The 20,223-nt window shown below is 34.3% G+C and overlaps 3 protein-coding genes across 3 annotated transcripts; all 3 read left to right on the plus strand.

Moving 5' to 3' along the window:
* The first annotated feature begins 294 nt into the window (after window positions 1–294).
* LOC108870390 lies at window positions 295–4,189 on the plus strand. Its single transcript, XM_033278096.1, has 7 exons — window positions 295–2,413; window positions 2,684–2,864; window positions 2,955–3,024; window positions 3,124–3,134; window positions 3,235–3,334; window positions 3,405–3,795; window positions 3,861–4,189. Exons 1-7 carry the CDS (start codon window positions 295–297, stop codon window positions 4,187–4,189), a joined length of 3,201 nt encoding a protein of 1,066 aa, XP_033133987.1.
* A 734-nt stretch (window positions 4,190–4,923) lies between these two features.
* Window positions 4,924–7,087, plus strand: LOC117127524. Its single transcript, XM_033278097.1, has 5 exons — window positions 4,924–5,584; window positions 5,729–5,858; window positions 6,042–6,329; window positions 6,419–6,637; window positions 6,728–7,087. Exons 1-5 carry the CDS (start codon window positions 5,034–5,036, stop codon window positions 7,085–7,087), a joined length of 1,548 nt encoding a protein of 515 aa, XP_033133988.1. The 5' UTR covers window positions 4,924–5,033.
* Window positions 7,088–8,056: 969 nt separating this feature from the next.
* LOC103834868 (dehydration-responsive element-binding protein 1B) lies at window positions 8,057–15,258 on the plus strand. The gene has a single exon (XM_033277208.1). The coding sequence runs from the start codon at window positions 14,280–14,282 to the stop codon at window positions 15,054–15,056; it is 777 nt and encodes a 258-aa protein (XP_033133099.1). The 5' UTR covers window positions 8,057–14,279; the 3' UTR covers window positions 15,057–15,258.
* Window positions 15,259–20,223: the final 4,965 nt, after the last annotated feature.

Raw genomic sequence — 20,223 nt, forward strand, 5'->3', positions numbered from 1 at the left:
GGTAAGCATCGGTCGGTAATTAGTCGGGAAATATAGTGACTGTTTAGCGACTGATATATATTAGGTGAAACCGTCACATTTCGGTCGTCAAAAACCGGTATAAAACACGTGAATGTCGTTACTAGTTTGGTGTAACAACCTTTTACGACCAAATATATCAGTCGGTAAAGTCAGTCGTAAATCAGTAGGAAAACAGTCGGAAACATTTTCTATATATACACCCAACCCAGTCATTTTTTCTTCGTGCGATGCTTGAAAGAATAAAAAAGTCAGAAAAAAACGTTCAGTCACATAATGGGAGGTAATTACAACTACACTAACTTTCGAGATTGGATGTACAAGAGGATCGATGAAGAAACGGGGAATTTCTCGGAAGAGTTCACAACGGGAGTAGAGCAATTCATGGCATTTGCAAACAGTCAGCCTCTAACACAGGATAATAATGGTAAATTCTTTTGTCCTTGCAGTGTTTGCAAGAATGAGAAATTTCTCCCGGGGCATCGAATTTTGAAACATATATATAGTAAAGGGTTTATGCTCGACTATTATGTGTGGTACAAGCATGGAGAAGAACTCGATATGGCTTTAGGAACAAGTTATGCTAATCCGACGCATTTAAGTGGTAGTGAAGATCACATTGGTAATGCAGTAGAAGATAGATATGTGGAAATGGTGAATGATGCATTTCGAGATAATGTGAGTTTTGATAACTATCAACATGGTGATAGTTATCAAAATGCAGTAGATCCGGAATGCAATCACTCGAAGAAATTCTACGACTTGTTAGAAGGAGCGAAAAATCCTTTATATGATGGTTGCCGAGAAGGTCACTCGCAATTATCATTGGCTTCTAGGATCATGCAAAATAAGGTGGATTATAATTTGAGTGAAAAGTGCGTTGATTCGGTATGTGAAATGTTGACAGACTATTTACCAGCTGGAAACCAATCAACCGGTTCACATTACGAGACAGAAAGATTGATGCGCAATTTGGGTCTCCCGTACTATAAAATTGATGTGTGTGTTAACAATTGTATGATCTTCTGGAAAGAGGATGAAAGGTGGGATAAGTGTCAGTTTTGTGATGCACCAAGATGGAAGCCTAGAAGCGAACGACGTAGAACCAAAGTGCCATATAGTCGTATGTGGTATCTACCTATTGCTGACAGATTGAAGAGAATGTATCAGAGCAAGAAGACAGCAGCAGCAATGAGATGGCATGCAGAGCACCAAGCAAAGGAGGGTGAAATGTCTCATCCGTCAGATGCAGCAGAGTGGAAACACTTTCAAGATCAACATCCCCGGTTTGCAGAGGAACCCCGTAATGTTTATCTCGGCTTATCTACGGATGGATTCAATCCATTTGGGATGTCTAATAATCATTCGTTGTGGCCAGTGATCTTGACTCCATATAATCTACCTCCTGGTATGTGCATGAATCCAGAGTACTTGTTTCTCACAATTTTGAATTCTGGGCCAAATCACCCACGAGCTAGTCTAGATATCTTCCTCAAACCTCTAATTGCGGAGTTAAAAGAGCTGTGGTCTACTGGAGTTGAAGCATACGATGTCTCTTTGAATCAAAATTTTAATCTTAAGGCTGTGCTTCTTTGGACGATAAGCGACTTTCCGGCATATGGGATGCTATCAGGATGGACGACTCATGGTAGGTTGTCTTGTCCAATTTGTATGGAAGATACAAAGGCTTTTTATCTGAAGAATGGAAGGAAGACGTGTTGGTTTGATTGTCATCGAAGATTTCTTCCTCGTGGCCATCCATTGAGGAAGAACAGAAAGGACTTCTTGAAGGGAAAACATGCTATGAATGAAGTTCCACCTGAATCTTTGAGTGGTGAGCAAGTTTATTCTGAGCGGTTAAAAGGTGTCAATCCACCAAAAACGTCCCAGTGCGGTGGAAATGGTCACGATAAGAAGAAACCCGGATATGGGAAGGAACATAACTGGCACAAGGAAAGCATATTCTGGGAGTTGCCGTACTGGAGGGACCTAAATCTTCGACATAATCTTGATGTTATGCATATTGAGAAGAATTTTTTCGACAACATCATGAATACTCTTATGAGTGTGAAGGGTAAGTCGAAAGACACAATCAAGTCAAGATTGGATATAGAACTTCTCTGTGATCGGCAACACTTACATGTTGATAGTCGTGGTCAAGCTCCTTTTCCTCCCTACACACTGGGAGAGAGCGCAAGAAAAAGTTTATTGGAATGTGTGAAAGTTGGGGTAAAATTTCCAGACGGTTATGCTTCCGACTTAGCTAACTGTGTTGATATAGAGAAGCGGAAGTTTTCAGGCATGAAGAGTCATGACTGCCATGTGTTTATGGAGAGGCTACTTCCATTTATATGTGCGGAACTCCTAGACGAGAACGTCCATCTTGCTTTATCAGGTACAAATTAATTAATTAATTATAGTTTCATGATATATTACATTTCGAAGAGTGTTTATAAATTGGGTTATTAACGATTTTAAATTTGTTTATATATTGCAGGGATTGGTTTATTTTTCCGTGACCTTTGCTCGAGAACTTTGCAAAAAAATCGCTTAAAAAAACTTAAACAAAATATTGTTTTGATACTATGCAATTTGGAAAAGATCTTTCCACCATCTTTTTTTGACGTGATGGAGCACTTGACTATACATCTCCCCTATGAAGCAGAACTAGGAGGCCCCGTGCAATATAGGTGGATGTATCTTTTCGAAAGATATTTTAAGAAGTTGAAAGCGAACGCAACGAACAAAAGCCATGCAGCAGGGTCGATAGTTGAAGCATATATCAATGCTGAGATTGCTTATTTCTCAGAACACTACTTCGCTGACAGTATACAAACAAAATCGAGGTAAATGTTATAATTAGTTACATGTTCGCCTTTTCATGTGTATTTATATGTTTTCTTCTAAAATGTGGATCTCTTGTCCTAATATGGTAGGTTTACAAGATTTGAAGTAGGTGAAGTCCCTGTATATCATGTTGAAGGAGTACCAGATATATTTATTCAGGTAGGTCGTCCAAGCGGGGAAATGCAAGAAATTTGGCTTTCCGAAAAAGATTATCTATGCGCACATGCTTATGTTTTGCGAAATTGTGATTATTTTCAGCCATTTGAGAGGTATATATAATTTGACAAATTAAATCCATACCTTATATTTCTCACACTAATCTAACAAATGCATACCTTCTCATATTTTAATTTTGTTGCTCTAATATAGCATGTTCGAAGATTTTCTTTCTGTAAAATATCCAGACCTTTCTGAAAGAGATCTCTCCACGAAGAGAGCTGAGGAATATCATATATGGGTGAAAGATTATGTACGTCTCAGTTATACTATTATAATACTTAATTTTACATAGTGTTTATCTTGTGTATATATATTTACAGGTTACTCACTGGAGCGAAACACATCCCTTTCCTGCTTGGGTTAAAGAGTTTGTACAAGGACCCGTGAATAAAGCCAAAACCTGGCCAATTTATTTCACTCGAGGTTTTCTGTTTCATACCCAAACGCATGGTGAGGGACGAAAGACTTGCAACTATGGAGTATGTGCTAAAGGAGAGAGTTATACAAATGCAGCTGATGAATCTCAGTACTATGGGATCTTAACAGATATCATACAAATCAATTACGAGGGTATAGTCGATTTGAAAATCACACTTTTTAAGTGTAAGTGGTATGACCCTGTTATTGGTAGAGGCACTCGGCGGAAAAATGGCGGAATAGTGGATGTTCTCTCATCGAGAAAATACTACAAATATGATCCATTTATTCTAGGTACGTTTGTATATATATACTTATTGTTTATATTTTTATTAACTATATTTATTTTTGTTTAACAGCATCTCAAGCAGATCAAGTTTGTTATATTCCATATCCATATGTAAGAAAACCGAAGCAGTCTTGGCTCAATGTTCTAAAAGTGAATCCGAGGAGAATCATTTTTGGAGAATATGAAGACAAAGATCCGGTGACTTTGCAACAAGAAAACGATGATGCTGTTTTGATGACCACAGTTGAAGACCTTGAAGTCGACCATTTGGTACATGCTCCTGGAGAACCGATCAATATTGATTTCGATGTGGCAGATGCAGAACCTAATGATGAATTCCGATGTAATTTATCATCTTCAGACGATGATGAAGATGGAGATGAAGATGAACCGTACTAAGTTGCTTAATTAACATGATGAAACGATCAATATTCGGTTTCCATGTATAATATTATCTTGTAATATGATGAACTTCGGTTACCATGTATAATATTATGTTTCATATATATGTTATAAACTTTATTTGTCGTATTTAATATATTATGTTGTAATACAATGTTATTTTGGATTTAGGGATTAGGGTTTCGATTTAGGGGTTAGGATTAAGGTTTATTATGTACATTTTTATTTGGCTCCAAAAGTTCTTAAATCGCAAAAAACATTTAAAATATATGTTGTAATATTTAATTATGTATATTTGTATTTTCAAATTTATTTTCAAATTTATTTGCAAATTTAACGACTGATTACCTACTTATTACCGACTATTAAGCCAAAAATTCGGTTTTGCCTCCAAAAAATTATTGAACCGCGAAAATATTTGGTTATAATTTGATGTTGAATTTCAATTTAATTTTCATTTTAAAAAATGATGACTGAATTCCTACTGATTGGCGACTGATGATCTAAACCGGGAAAACCCAAAATTTTTAGACTTAAAGCCCGCGTTAACAAAGCCCAAAATTTTATTTCATCTCTTCTAATTTCGCGGAAGAAGAAACAGAACCACCAAGAAAACCCTAATCACTCTCAATCTCCATCTCGATCTCAATCTCAATCTCTCTCACGATCTCAATCTCCATCTCCATCTCGATCTCAATCTCTCCCACAGATCTCGACGGCCACTCTCTCCCACCGGTCTCGATCGCGATCTCTCCCACCGAGCTCGATCTCGATCTCTCCCACCGGTCACAATCTCGATCTCTCCCGCCGATCCCGATCTCTCCAGCATCTGTCTCCGAAGATGGGTGGAAAGAGGAAGCGGAATACCGTCAAACCCAACTCCTCTCGGGTTACACAACGCCCAGCTACTTTACCAGCTCAGTATGACTTCGTACCGAGGGATCCATCTCCGTCGATCCCACCCGTTCTCCCTAAGAACAAACCTCTCCCTAAGAACAATCCTCTCCCATCTGTTCGCGATTATCCTCCTCCGAGAAAGCTGTTTCCGGAAACGAACTTCCCACCTTCTCAATCAGCTCCGTCGCCTCTCACTCCAGCTGCTGCGACGTCTCAACCTCAACATCGACAAACTCAGTCGACTGAACGTATGAACACACTTCCTCCAAGTCAACCGGCTCCAGTTCGAGCATCTCAATCGCCTCACAGTTCTGAAGCACAAAATTCTCGTTTTCCAGAAGAGGAGGAGGAGGAGGATATGTCCGATGTAGAGGCTCCGGTTCAACCTAATCTCGCCTCTGACCATATGGATCTTTTGAACTCCCTTCTAAACCAGCCAGGTCGAGCGAAGAACACAATTGTCCTGTCTCGCAACCTTGAGCCTGGAACCACATGGTATTTTCTCTTCCTTTCTTACAATTGTTGATGATTCTTTGATGATTCATTGCTTATTGGTTATTGATCAGTTATGTTCTTTGCTTGTCTTCTTTTAGAAATTTAATTTAAAAATTTGTATTGATGATAATTATATGTTTGTAGGTTTGGGTATGACAAGTCGAGCTTGTCTAGGAAGATTACCAAGATTTTAAAGAACAAGTTTAATAAGCCTTTCTACAGCTGGACTCGTGTGCCTAGAGACAGACAAGAACGCTACTTTCTGGAATTTGCCGTAAGTTTCTCTGTCTCTTCTCTGTCTTTGAGTTATTATAGTTATTAAGTAAGTGGTGTTGACTGGTGTTGTGCAACTCACCATCCATGTTAACTTGTCTTTTTTGAACAAGTTTATTACACACTGTTTTTTTAATTCTTTGGTTTTTGATGGCTAACTAGTATCTTCTATGTTCATTTGTAGAAAACTCACACATGGGATCCATCATTGACTGGTGTTGTGCAAGAACATTTCGAGGCCATTGCTCTTCTACGAATGAAAGACATGGTCAGCGAAGTAAGGACATCTCGGCAGCAGCCTAATTGGATAGGCGACACACTCTGGAAACTAATGACCGACTATTGGGACACTGACGCTGCGGTTGCAAAGAGTGCTACAGCATCAGCATCTAGAATGTCTGACCGTCAAGGTCTTGGCTTTCACACACATAACTCTGGCCAGAAGTCTTATATGCAGCTCCACCAAGAGATGGTGAGTCCCTACTTCTTATCTGTTCATTGTGATAAGTCTGTTTGGTTTTTAAACATTTTATACTGATCTTTTCTTCCATTTTACTTCAGGTTGTTGAATTGGGAAGACCAGTGAGCTTTGGTGAAGTATTCATCAGAGCTCATACAAAGTCAGATGGAACCTTTAGTGATTTCAAAGCTAAACAAGTTATTGAGGCTTTCAAGAAGCAAAAAGAAGCTAAGTTGGCCACCCTTGAGACTGATGATCACACCGAGACTGGGCAGCATCCACCACTATCAATAGAAGAGGAGAATGAGCTGTTTATTCAGGTTGGGTTTCTTACTCAACATTTTCTTTTTTGCATTCATAATAGTCTCTCACTTGTTATTGATTGTCTTGCTTGTTATTGCTTGTTATAGGCCACTTTCACCAATGACAGGGGGCAAATTTATGGCCTTGGAAGCTTGAAGAACCAACTTAATGAAGTGGCATATGACCCAAGAAGCTTGTCCTCTTTCATCCAAATGCAGCAGCAACTTGAAGAAGCTCAACGTCAAATCAAAGAACAAGCTGCTCTTCTTGCAAAGGCTGAGGAAGATCGTGCCCAAGCTGCTGCTGCTGCGGCAATGGTTGAGGAAGAGCGTTCCAGAGTTATAGCTACTCAGCAAGCTACGATCGATGAGTTGTTAATGGTTCGGAAGTACATCGCCACCACAGACCAGAGATTCTTGGACTTCATCTCCAAAGAAACAGCTTCATCTGATCCTCATCATGTTTAGGTCTTTCCCTTCTCCTATGTGAAAAACTACCTTTTGGATGTGTGAAACTTGTAAACTCTTTGGAGTTCTTTCTGTTTGAAATTTGATTACTCCTAAGTTATGGAGTTCTTTTGTTTGTGTATGGTATTTAAAACTTTTATGATTTCAAAATCGTTTTTAGTAGTACTAATAGCAGATTTAAATAACAAATCATGGACAAGAAAAACAATACACCAAAATCATATATTTAACAGCCAAAAAAATATGGTAATTAGTCGCATATCAGTCGCGAAATCAGTCGTAAATTTTAAGCATTTCAGTCGCTAATCAGTCGTGATTCGGTAGCAGTAATATACCGACTGTTTTCCTACAGAGATAGTTAGTCACTAAGTCAGTCGTGTAATCAGTCGCTAAATGCAGTCGTTAAACTCAGTCGTTAAATTCAGTCGCTAAACGCAGTCGTTAAATTCAGTCAGTAAGCCGTCGTAGAATAGTCACTAAATAAGTCGTAAATCAGTCGCCAAATGCCCTACTAATTACCGACTGAAGTTACGACTGATCATAATAGTCGTCAAACAGTCGCTAAATACCGACTGTTTTACGACTAAAATATTTAGCGACGAGGTATATTACGACGACTCTTATCAGTCGTTAATCAGTCGGAAATGACCATTTACCGACTGAATACCGACTAATACCGTAGTCGGAAACGACCTGTTTTCTTGTAGTGTGTTACGGAGGAACCGAGCAAAGGATCTTACATGGACGAGGAGTGGATGCTCGAGATGCCGACCTTGTTGGCTGATATGGCGGCAGGGATGCTTTTGCCGCCACCGTCCGTACAATGGGGACATAATGATGACTTCGAAGGAGATGTGGACATGAACCTCTGGAGTTATTAATACTCGTATTTTAAAAATTATTTATTGTGCAATAATATTTTATCGAATTTCGAATTCTGCCTTTAATTTTTAATGGGGATCTTTATTTGTGTGGGAAACGAGTGTAAATGTTCCGCCGTGGTGTTGTCAAAATGCTGATTATTTTTTGTGTGCAGCATAATCACGTTTGGTTTCCTTTACACTCGAAATTTAGTTGAAATACAAATAGAATAGAAAAGAGAAAGAATGTTATTTGATGAAAACGGAGAAATAAAAAAATGGATTCAGTATAAATTTTAAAGTGATTGTATATTAAAATGACAAATATTCACTATTTAGATATAATTTGTAAAAGATTTTGAAATCCAAGAGGCAAGAGATATTAATTTGAAAACATATTTTCAAAGGTTATAAATCTTTTTTGAATAGCATATCTCTAAGAGCATGTTTAATGGTATATCCCACAATAGAGTCTTTTAGATAACTTTTATTAATAAAATAATTATATATTTAAAATTTATTTTAATAAAATAAATCATTCACAAAATAACACATAGAAGAAAAATAAGAGACTAAGCTAGAGATGTCTACATCTCTTAAATAAGAAATATATCTTATTTTTCTCTCATACTTTTTACTTTTTTTATATTGTAATATTAAGAGACCTAGATAATAAACTTGCATTAAACCTGTTCTGAGTAGAAACAATATAGGGGCACTGCAGTTATTAGCAAAAGTTATGGGGTATCTAATGGATAGGAAAAGTTATGGGCATTACTATAAATAGCAAAAATATAGTGAATGAACAGCGGAAGATTTGGAGCAAAAGTTTCAGGAAAGTTAACACACAAAATTAGAGATATGGGTTGACTTATATCCTATGTAGGATATTTAAGTTTACCAATTTGATGCATTTTTTTTTTGACAAAACCAATTTGATTCATATTAATCTGAATAAACTTGATTTGATCATTTATTAAACGAATTAGAGTTTGAGGTGATTTTGTTTAATAGAGTGAAAATAATTATAATGATGTCAAACACTAATTTTAAGCATGTGGTGTTTAGTTTTTTTTTTTTCTTTTTTTTGACGTCGCATGTGGTGTTTAGTTTAGCTGTGACGTTATTTATAGTTTTATATATTTGATTTGTACTATTTAAAATTTAACACAGTATGATGTATTATATATTACTGTCTATAGTTGATATTAACACGTTATAAAAGAACGGCTCCATCTTACCAAGTAATTTGTAAGCTTTATCTATGCTTAGAAAACCCGTAGGCTGTAATCATTGTCAGGGTTGGCCCTAATATGTTTGTTATGTAAAGCGGAACATATACCATACCAAATCAAACTTGGGTGTAGATAAAATGTTGTCTCAAATAGTGTTTTAAAAACACGTGTTCTGATTCCTAGCTTCAACGGTCTCTTATACAGAAATAACTAAATAGAGATGTTCACAGTATTCTACTTTTAGCCGCGTGGTGATCTCCGATTGGTAAATCTTTTGTCTTTAAAATAAAAAAGAATCACTAGGATATTTTTGTGAACAAACACAAATTAACCCCGAAGAAAATACATGGCTTAAGAGAGCAAAAGATAATTTAGATATATACTCGTTTATGATCTGCATATTGATTATGTGAAAGAATATTTACAATCTTTTTGATTCCTATTTATACTAATCTCAAAATCCAGTATTATTTTTCTCTTTAGCTAAACATATTTAGCAAATGTATCTTTCCTAATCATAAAAGGCATATTGTGCTGTGGGAGCTCCCCCATATGTCGATCTTGATCTTTGTCTATAATTTACTGGTGCATAGTAATATTACTCAATTCCAAAATTGATTGAAAATCAACAAGATCATGATTTATGAGATTATGAGTCGAAACCAAGACTATGAAAAGATTGTAAAGATTGGTTACTATTTTAATTTAGAAAGTTTGCCTTCAAGCTATGACAACTTAATCTCCGACGGAGCTGCAAGAAAATGGTGAGTAATTTTTAAGTTCACCGGAAATTTGCAGAAAATTTCCGACAAAAAGAGATTCTCGACGAATTTTCGGTAAGTTTGTTGGAATTTTCTCAGAAACAATGTGAAGTTCCGACAAATACGTATTTTCGGAAATTTCTGGGTAATATTGTCGAAGAATTTTGGGTTGTACCGACAAATGAGCATTCTCTGTGTTTGGTTGGAGTTGCATCGGAAAGTTGACAGTATTAAAATAAATTATTTTTGTCCATTTTCATTGAATTTCTAGATAAATGTTAGTCGGAAGTTGTCCACTACAAAAATAAGTGCCAGTCCATTGCATGCATAAAGAAAATACAGAAAGAAAATAATAATAATAATAATAATAATAATAATAATAATAATAATAATAATAATAATAATAATAATAATAGCTAAACCTAATATTTGTGGTCATGGGAAGCATTATGGCCTAGTGGTCAAGGTTTAAAAGCTTATACACTATGTTCGCGGTTCGATTCTCAGAGGAAGCGTAGTTTCTTGCATATTATAGTATGCATGCTTTTTGGAGGTTCCAGCGTGCTTTATGTATAGTTGTTCGGGTGGTCGTGTGCTGCAGAGAGAGCATGTTTATCGAAGATGTTGTACATGCAGAACCATTCGTCGATCCAAGTGTTATGGGGAGAGCTACATCGTGGAATCGCTGTTCGTGAAGTTGTTCTTCATGCTCGCATATGCTGCATGTATTGTTCTTCAAACCAAAGGTCCTTGAACCACCACCCTTGAACTCCTTGCACCACCACAATGCATCTCCTTCCACCACCGTCACTGCTAACTCCACCTCCACCATCACGGCCAGGTCCATATCCTACATCGGTACCATCGCCCACTTCATCGCTACCGTGCACCCTACACCCCACTAATATTTATTGTTTTATAGATGTTTTATATTTAATATATTTATATGTATTGAATATTCAGTAATTTTAATATTATTTGAGTTTTTTTCTTTTTCTTAATTAAAAATATTAAGTTGTCGTAAGTTTATCAGGGTATATTTTTTCGGAATATCATCATAATGGTCCTACCACTTTCTGACAAATACTTCTAATGGTATTTGTGATCGGAATTTACCGATTATTTTCCGACAAATGGAGTTTCTGAGACCCAAACTCCGACTAAAGTTTGATTGTCGGAATTTTTTCAAAACATCTATTACCGACCAACTTCAGATGAATATGACTGTCAGAGTTTACACTTTATTCTTGTAGTGATAAATATATTATTTGCATTTATGCTTATTTTAGTTTATATAATGTTGCCTCTTTTGCTTTATAAGTTTAATGTAATTTGTAATACAATTCAGACTGAAATACTCTCAAACTACCGTTTTGAACCTTACGTTGATATGAGAAGCTGAAAGAGCTAGTCGCTTTCTGGAAAAACTACCTTGCCCAGAGTTGGACGCAGTAGCGGCATTGGGTACAAGTTGTAGAAGCATGTGCTTCCGGCCATTTTTTAAATATGTTATATTTCGGCCTTTGAGTTGTAAAAATCTCAGGTAGCATAGTTGGTTTATGCTTTGTTTAAGCGTGTTCTGTATATGCTAGGTTCAACGTTCTTCTCCAGCATTTCTATTTTTATTATTATTTAGTTACTAAATAATAGGCCCATAATTTTTTTTTTGCTTCCAACCCTTTATTTTTACTGACATGACCTGGTTGGACAAATTTTTTTATGTTTCAGAACCCTGCATTGTGCCCCAACCGGCAACATTATAGCACATTATTGTTTTATGATATAATAAATTAGATGATTTTCTAATCTAAAACCAATTGATAATAAATGTATTAATTTTATATGCTAATTTTTTTAAAACTTTCGATGTGAAACTTTATTTCTAATATGCCTTTTGGACATGATGATCTTTTAACCATTAATTTTGAAATATTAAGCAAGAACACAAATTTTAGGTTGGAACGAATATGAATCGGATTAGATTGCGTATATCAGGCTGTGGTATTCTATTAGATTAGATGAATTGACAACATAAAATCAATTGATAATAAATAGATTGATCAATTTTTATATATTAATTAGTTAATAGGTTTTCCAATTTTCTTATGTGTGATTTTGTTTCTAGTATGACATAATTTGTTTATATGCTAGTAGTTTATATGGTGTCATTTTGATTGATTGTGACGAGTCTCTGGCTGAATTCAAACATTTTAATGGCTGGTTCTGTGGCGACAGACAAAAACTGTATATTCAGGGCGTACCATGTTTTCTCTGGGGTACAAAACTGTTAGGTTATTTATCCTACAAAGAGGAAATAAACACTTTGCACACTTGGAAAAGTGACCCACACATCAAAACTCAAAAGTGACTAGTATAATATACATATTTAAAAGAATGCTCTTATATGTGTGTATGATAACAACTGAAAACAAAATGAGAGCACTTATGATATCTTTCTCGCAGATCTTTTAGGTCAATTTGTTTCTAGATGGTTTATCAATGATGGAATTTTGTTTATACAGGGATGTTAATAGTTATATACAGGATTGCCCTACACAAACACAGCCACACACTCACTCAGGACAGGTCAAAAACTCTCATAAAGGTTTAACGAGTGAAGAGTCAGCAGCCAAGCCAAAAGGGTCAAGATGACACGTGGCATGCAGCATGCTAGTGAATGAATACCCCGGTCGAGAGACAAGGTGACTGGCCTTAAAGAAACATTTGTCAAAAGAGGTTTCCGAAAATGGAAAATAAAACCGAAGCAACCGCTTTCAGCAAACCGCGAATTTAATAGAGACCAAAACGGTATTCCAAAAACAGAAAGATGGGTCCTATTATCCTATAAGAGAGCTCATGGCCCCGTGGCTTAAATATTAGTTCTAATACTATCACGTCACCTTCAAGCCTTACTTTCTTGTTAAGAAAATCATTTTCTTGTGTCATTTTTTTTTCATCATTCATCACCACTAGTTTTTGCCCTTTATGTTTTGTCGTCTTGTTTTTTTTCTCCGAAGGTGTCTCTATACTCAATAGTGAGTAGCGTGTGGGAATTGAGAGTGACGTTCCTTTGTATAAGATATTCTATATTGAGATACTTTTTTTTAACTATATTAAAGATCTTTCTCCACCACGTGAATATATTGAAGAGAAATTTGAGCATATAACAAAAAAAACATCTATATTTCACCAACTAACCATATAACTCTCTGTCTCCTATTTTTCTTTATATCTCTCTCTATCCTCTTACTCCAAAACTAATATTTTTTCCCAATATAGTCATTCAGTAAATTAATCCTATATTTAATCCACAAGTTTTTTTTGGAACAAGAACCACAATTTTTTATTGATAATATTTGAATTATCTTATCGATATTTGACCAAACAAAAAAAAAATTTTATTGGTATAATGGATATTCAAGTTAGATTGTGTAGATAAGATTTGATATTCTATTAAACTAGACAAACGGTCAACTAAAAAAACTTATAATGTGTGACTTTGGTATAATATGACCGAATTTCATTATATGCTAGTAGTTCATATGGTGATTTTGATCGATTGTGACGAGTTTCTGGTTGAATCCCCTGCATACACTTTAATGGCTGGTTCTGAGGAAACAAACAAAAACGGTAGGACTTGTCAAATTATCTGAGGTAGAAAAATACTAGGTTATTTATTCTTCAAATGTGAAAATAAACGTTTTTGTACCCTTGGAAAAGTGAATCACACATCAAAAGTGTCTATTATATGACATTTTTAAAAGAGTGCTCTTATATATGATACCAACTCAAAACAAATAGAGTACTTTATGATATCTTTTTTCTTAGATCTTTAGGTCCATTATTTCTAGATGGTTGAGCAATAATGACATTTTGTTTATTCATGGAACTAGTTAATAGATAAATACAGAGTTGTCCTACACAGTGCACACCACAAACACAGCCACACATTCCCACAATAAAGGTTTAACGAGTAAAGAGTCAGCAGCCATACCAAAAAGGTCAATATTACACGTGGCGGCCTATTAATGAATGAAAAACGCATTCACACAAAACCGTGGGACCATTATAGCGTGGTCCTGTCCAGTTGGCACTCCCAGAGCCAAAAACACCGTGTTCTTTTCTAAAAACCAGCCCCACCCATTTCCAAATATCTCATGCCAATATAAACACCAACTCTCGCTCCACTTTTCTCAAACCACAAACTTTTAACTCTACCTGAAAAGAAGATAAAAGAGAGAGAAATAAATATCTTATCAAACCAGTCAGAACAGAGATCTTGTTACTTACTATACTACACTCAGCCTTATCCAGTTTTCAAAAAAAGTATTCAACTATGAACTCAGTCTCTACTTTTTCTGAACTGCTCTGCTCCGAGAACAAGTCTCCGGTTAATACGGAAGGTGGTGATTACATTTTGGCGGCGAGCTGTCCCAAGAAACCTGCTGGTAGGAAGAAGTTTCAGGAGACACGCCACCCCATTTACAGAGGAGTTCGCCTAAGAAAGTCAGGTAAGTGGGTGTGTGAAGTGAGGGAACCAAACAAGAAATCTAGAATTTGGCTCGGAACTTTCAAAACAGCTGAGATAGCAGCTCGTGCTCACGACGTCGCCGCCTTAGCTCTCCGTGGAAGAGGCGCCTGCCTCAACTTCGCCGACTCGGCTTGGCGGCTCCGTATCCCAGAGACAACCTGCGCCAAGGATATCCAGAAGGCTGCTGCTGAAGCCGCATTGGCTTTTGAGGCCGAGAAGAGTGATACCACGACGAATGATCGTGGCATGAACATGGAGGAGACGTCCGCGGTGGCTTCTCCGGCTGAGTTGAATGATACGACGGCGGATCATGGCCTGGACATGGAGGAGACGATGGTGGAGGCTGTTTTTAGGGACGAACAGAGAGAAGGGTTTTACATGGCGGAGGAGACGACGGTGGAGGGTGTTGTTCCGGAGGAACAGATGAGCAAAGGGTTTTACATGGACGAGGAGTGGACGTTCGAGATGCCGAGGTTGTTGGCTGATATGGCGGAAGGGATGCTTCTGCCTCCCCCGTCCGTACAATGGGGACATAACGATGACTTCGAAGGAGATGTTGACATGAACCTCTGGAGTTATTAATATTCGTTTTTTTAAATTTACTTTTGGACGATAATATTTTATTGAATTTTGGATTCTACCTATTTTTTAATGGATATCCTTTTTCTGGTAGTGTGAGAAACGATTGTAAATGTTTCCACAAATGTGTTGTCAAATGCTCATGAGTATTTTTGTGTGCAGCATAATCATCTTGGTTGCCTTATATGCAACAATTTTTTTTAAACAAATAAATTTTACTGTAAATTTAAAATAAAAATAAAAAAGGAAGGAGAAAGAATTAATGCTACTAAATAAAAATGGACTCACAATTTTTTTTAAACGATCTTATATATTAAAACAGAAGTCACAACCTTGATTCATGTGTGATTTTTTTAAATGGACCCTCATTAGAAATCAGTTATCATTCATTTATTACTAATAATATGGATTAATAATATATCATTCATAATATAACATCGACTCCTAAAAATCCGGATTGGTTAACAAACTCACCTTGATTCATGTGTGCCATTTTTATTTAGATCATCATTTAAATTTTTTATTAAATATATTTCCTTAATGCTAATATATAATTTTTTAACTACATAAATCATAGTATAATTTGATATCTTTTAATTTAAAATATAAATATATATAGTTAATTTTCTTAACGAATGTGTTGAAAAACATTATAACAATATCGTAATTATCAAAAATTGTATATAAATATTTTCACTAATTTTGTAATTAGTAATGAAGTTAATGTTATTATACATTAATATATATATATATATATATACTCAGTTATCTTTTATAAAATGAAAAAAAATTATATCAAATTTTACTATTTTATAGTTATATCTATCATTTTAAAATAAATCATTGTATTTAACTAAATATGATAAAATTATTTTAAACTGATAAATAAATATATTTTATTTTCATAAACATTAAAAATTTATGCTAGAAATATAATATGTTGGTAGAACGGGTTAACATTAGTAAATTATATAATTCATGTATAAAATTAACTTATCTTAAACTTATATATATATATATATATATAGTTATTATCTTAAATGAATAAACATAAAAAAATATTGATAAAGGAAATCTAGCGCTTTAAATTACGGATCAAGATCATAATAATTGAATAAAAATAATTTTAAAATATATATAATAAAAAATAACAAATATATGTGATGATTTGAAATAATCAATTAACTTACAGCATGAAAACTATCAAATTGTTATATTTAAAATAATTATATATAAACATTTAAATATATAAGCAACTTTAAATATATATTCTAATTATGTAAAATATATATAAGCATGAAAATTAACACCCGCACGATTGTGCGGGTCCAAATCTAGTTTTGTGTTAAAATGACAAATGCTTCCATTATTTATATATAAATGTAAAAAATTAGAGCGCCTATGTAATTATGTATGATATTTAATTAAGTTGACCAATTTGATTCATATTAATCTGAATAAACTTGATTTGAGAATAAATAACGAATTAGAGTTGGAGGCGATTGTTTAATAGAGTATAAAAATGAAAATAAATATAATGATGTCTAACACTAATTTTAAGCAATGTGGTGTTCATTTTAGTTGTCTTGTTTCTAATTTTATTTAATAGTTGTAAGCTTGTAATGTATATACAATACAAATCGTTTTGTAATTAGAAAAAGTGTGTGTGTTTTCTTTTCTTTTTTTGGTAAAAAACTGTTCTAGATAATTTTTTATAGTAATTAGACTCCACCACAACCGGTGTCCTAAATCCAGAATTTTTTTTATAAAGTTTTTTGGAAAGTACTCATAGTACCATCCGCTGACATAAAATTGAACATGCGATCTCTAACAATCGTCTGTGAAAAAAAAGATCACTGGATATAACCACTTCTCGAAACATCGCTTGTGTTTTGATATCTACAAAACTCTAACAAGTAGCTTAAGTATAGCTTGATAGCAGTTTTGTGAGAACATAAAATTCAACAATGCTTTAAATAGTGTTAGGCAATAGGCATTTGCTTAGGAGGTGTTAGTCGGAATTGGATTTAAAATGAATTTTATAATTTTCAAGTTTAGTGTTATTGGTTTATAGATTCTTACATTCTCATTAAAATCTAGTGTTATTTGTTTGATGATTCTATAATTCTATACAAAATTATTAGTTATTCAAAAAGTTTAGATTTTAATGATTCGACAAATCTATTAAAGTAGGAAGTTAAATTCTTAACATTTAAAATTATAAAACAAGATTTTGAGAATACTACATGTTTCCTTTGAATTCTTAGAATCATTACATTATTTTATTTTTATAGATTTTCACAATATACAAAATTCTCTACAACTTTTTCAAAATTTAACAAATCTTTCAATTTTTAAAACTAACAAACTCTATAGAAATTTTAGCTCCACTAACATCCCTTTAATATTGGTTTCGTAAGAATATATAGTCGAAATTCTCTATATTAAATTACTTGTATATTATTTTTTCTCTTTTCAAACTTCTAACTTTGAAGAATATCTTCGAAAAGTCTAAAAATGATCGTCGTCGGAGCTTTATTTTAAAGACTCTCGGACGTGTGACAAGGTGACTGGCCTTAAAGAAACATTTGTCAAAAGAGGTTTCCAAAAATGGAAAATATAACCAAAGCAACCGCTTTCGGCAAACTGCGAATTTATTAGAGACCAAAACGGTATTCCAAATTTCCAAGAACAGAAAGATGGATCCCATAAGAGAAGCTCGTGGGCCCGTCAAAATATCCTAAACCGTGGCTTGACAGCGGAAACACTTCCCTTTCGGCGTTTCCCTTGCACTTGTGCCCTACGGGGCTCACTATCACGTCACCTTCAAGATTTTTGAGCAAGAACCCCAAAATTTATTCCATAGATAATATTGAGATTTGATATATTTTATAAATATATGACCAAACAAAAAGAGATATTTTATTGATATTATCATATAATCGATATTTGAGAGTGACGTAAATCTTGCTAATGTCTCAGTCTAATCCCTGGCTTAAGACGAAAGAAAGTAGCTTCATTTGTAATTTGGTACAATATGTCTTTTTTTAACAACTGGTACAATAGGTCTAATATTATTATTGTTATTATATCACACCAACTTAGTACGCAAGAAATATCTGGCTGGAATAAGTGACAAACACAATCGAATGCCATATTCTATTTTGACTTCAGAATGAATCCATATTGTGTGTATACCTTATAAAATTATTTTTATAATCCATATCATTAAACAAGTACGAAAAGAATAGATAACATGGGTTTTTTCTATTGTATATTCTTTTATTTATCGTGTTCAAAAAAATATTGTTTTATTTATCTTTTCAATCATTTAACTGGTTTGCTTTATTTATTTTATAGGCAATTTCTCAAATAGATTTTTTTTAAAAAAATTGTCAAAGAAATAGACTCCAAAACTAAAATGACCAAAATATCATTTTTAATTTTGAATTTTTTTTTTTTAATTTTTTAATTTTTAAAATTTGAAATCCTATCCTCAAAACCCCATTCCTCAACTCTAAATCCTAAATCCTAAATTCTAAATCCTAAACCCTAAATCTTACCCCTTAACTCTAAATCTAAATGTCTAGATTAATTAATCTGAGGGGTATAAGTGTATATTTAATTCTTTTGATAAAACTTTCAAGTCTATTTTGGTCATTTTTATTTTTAAGATCTATATTTGTGACAAAAAAAGTTTTAGATCTATCTTAAATATTTTTTCTTTATTTATCTCAAACAAAATTTTTACTTTTCTGTCTAGTGTTTTTTTGGCATCTGACTATATAAGTTGGTTCCTACGTTCAGTACTCTTTCCTTATGTGACTAGTAATATTAGTATACAGAAATTAGTATTTATGGTAATTCAGGCGAAACCATAACCATTTGCCAGAGTTGCCCCTAATATGTTTGTTATCTAAAGTGGAACATGAAAAAAAGCAAATACACCTTACTGAATAAAATTTGGGTGTAAATTTTATGATGGGTTTGAATTCATAAACCATTTGGGATATTTACACCCAAATTTTATTCAGTAAGGTGTAGTTGCCTTTTTTCATGTTCCACTTTAGATAACAAACATATTAGGGGCAACCCTGGCAAATAGTTATGGTTTCGCCTGAATTACCATAAATACTAATTTCTGTATACTAATATTACTAGTCACATAAGGAAAGAGTACTGAACGTAGGAACCAACTTATATAGTCAGATGCCAAAAAAACACTAGACAGAAAAGTAAAAATTTTGTTTGAATTCTAATATGCATGTGCTTACAAATGGTTTATGAATCTATGATGGGTTTGAATTCTTGCCATTAGCTCGTGTAATGTGACTCCGTTATGATGTGTGGAAGTATACAAGCAGAGCCGGCCTTGAGAACAAGCGAAAGAAGCACATGCTTGCGGCCACCATTTTATTAAGTATTTAACTGGCCACAATTTTTTAAAAATTGTCCGTAGTGTTGTGGTTTAGTTACACTTGATCAATACGTCAGCTCATGGTTTCAATGCCCCTCAAGAGCAATGTTTTTTTTTCAGCCATTTTTTTTTATTTGGGCTTGTGGCCTTAACAGGCCTAGGGTCGGCTCTGTATACAAGCATGGTTGAAGCTTTGAAGGCGAGTCAACCTTCCTTTCATTTCTATTCCTTTAATTCATTGAAGTCCAGACGATGAAAGTTCCCTCTTCAAGCTCCTATCTTCAACTGTCTCTTATACATACAACATGTAGCTAAATGTCTAGGTGTTCGTAATATTCTATTTTTTGACTTGACAATCTCCAATTAGTAAATATTTTGTGATTTTTGTTTTGAGATTATTAGGATATCAACGAGATCAAAATTGATGAGATTATGAGTCGAAATAGAGAAAAATTATGAAGATTTGCCAAAATCTCAAAATAGGAAGTTCATGTTCATGCATTAAGATATTATTTACATTGATGTGTATTTTAATTTTGAAAACTTTGTCTCTTTCTCGCTTAATTTGTTAATGTAACTTGTAACACAATTCAGACTGAATTACTCTCAAATTGATTTACACTCTAAACTGCTTTGAACCTTCAGTTGACATTAGAAGCTGAAGGAGCTAGTCACTCACCCACCCTCCGGACAAATTGCCTTGGCCTGAGTCGGATGAACCATCTTCTGTCTCTTTGGTGTTTTTCAAAACCC

The sequence above is a fragment of the Brassica rapa genome, chromosome A08 (assembly GCF_000309985.2).
Source record: "Brassica rapa cultivar Chiifu-401-42 chromosome A08, CAAS_Brap_v3.01, whole genome shotgun sequence".
Lineage (NCBI taxonomy): Eukaryota > Viridiplantae > Streptophyta > Magnoliopsida > Brassicales > Brassicaceae > Brassica > Brassica rapa.

Coding starts and splice junctions, on each gene's coding strand:
- LOC108870390 (XM_033278096.1), top strand. CDS start 295: ATGGGAGGTAATTACAACTACACTAACTTTCGAGATTGGATGTACAAG. Junction 2,865..2,954: donor AGTATACAAACAAAATCGAG/GTAAATGTTATA, acceptor CTAATATGGTAG/GTTTACAAGATTTGAAGTAG. Junction 3,796..3,860: donor ATATGATCCATTTATTCTAG/GTACGTTTGTAT, acceptor TTTGTTTAACAG/CATCTCAAGCAGATCAAGTT.
- LOC117127524 (XM_033278097.1), top strand. CDS start 5,034: ATGGGTGGAAAGAGGAAGCGGAATACCGTCAAACCCAACTCCTCTCGG. Junction 5,585..5,728: donor CTTGAGCCTGGAACCACATG/GTATTTTCTCTT, acceptor ATATGTTTGTAG/GTTTGGGTATGACAAGTCGA. Junction 5,859..6,041: donor GCTACTTTCTGGAATTTGCC/GTAAGTTTCTCT, acceptor GTTCATTTGTAG/AAAACTCACACATGGGATCC.
- LOC103834868 (XM_033277208.1), top strand. CDS start 14,280: ATGAACTCAGTCTCTACTTTTTCTGAACTGCTCTGCTCCGAGAACAAG.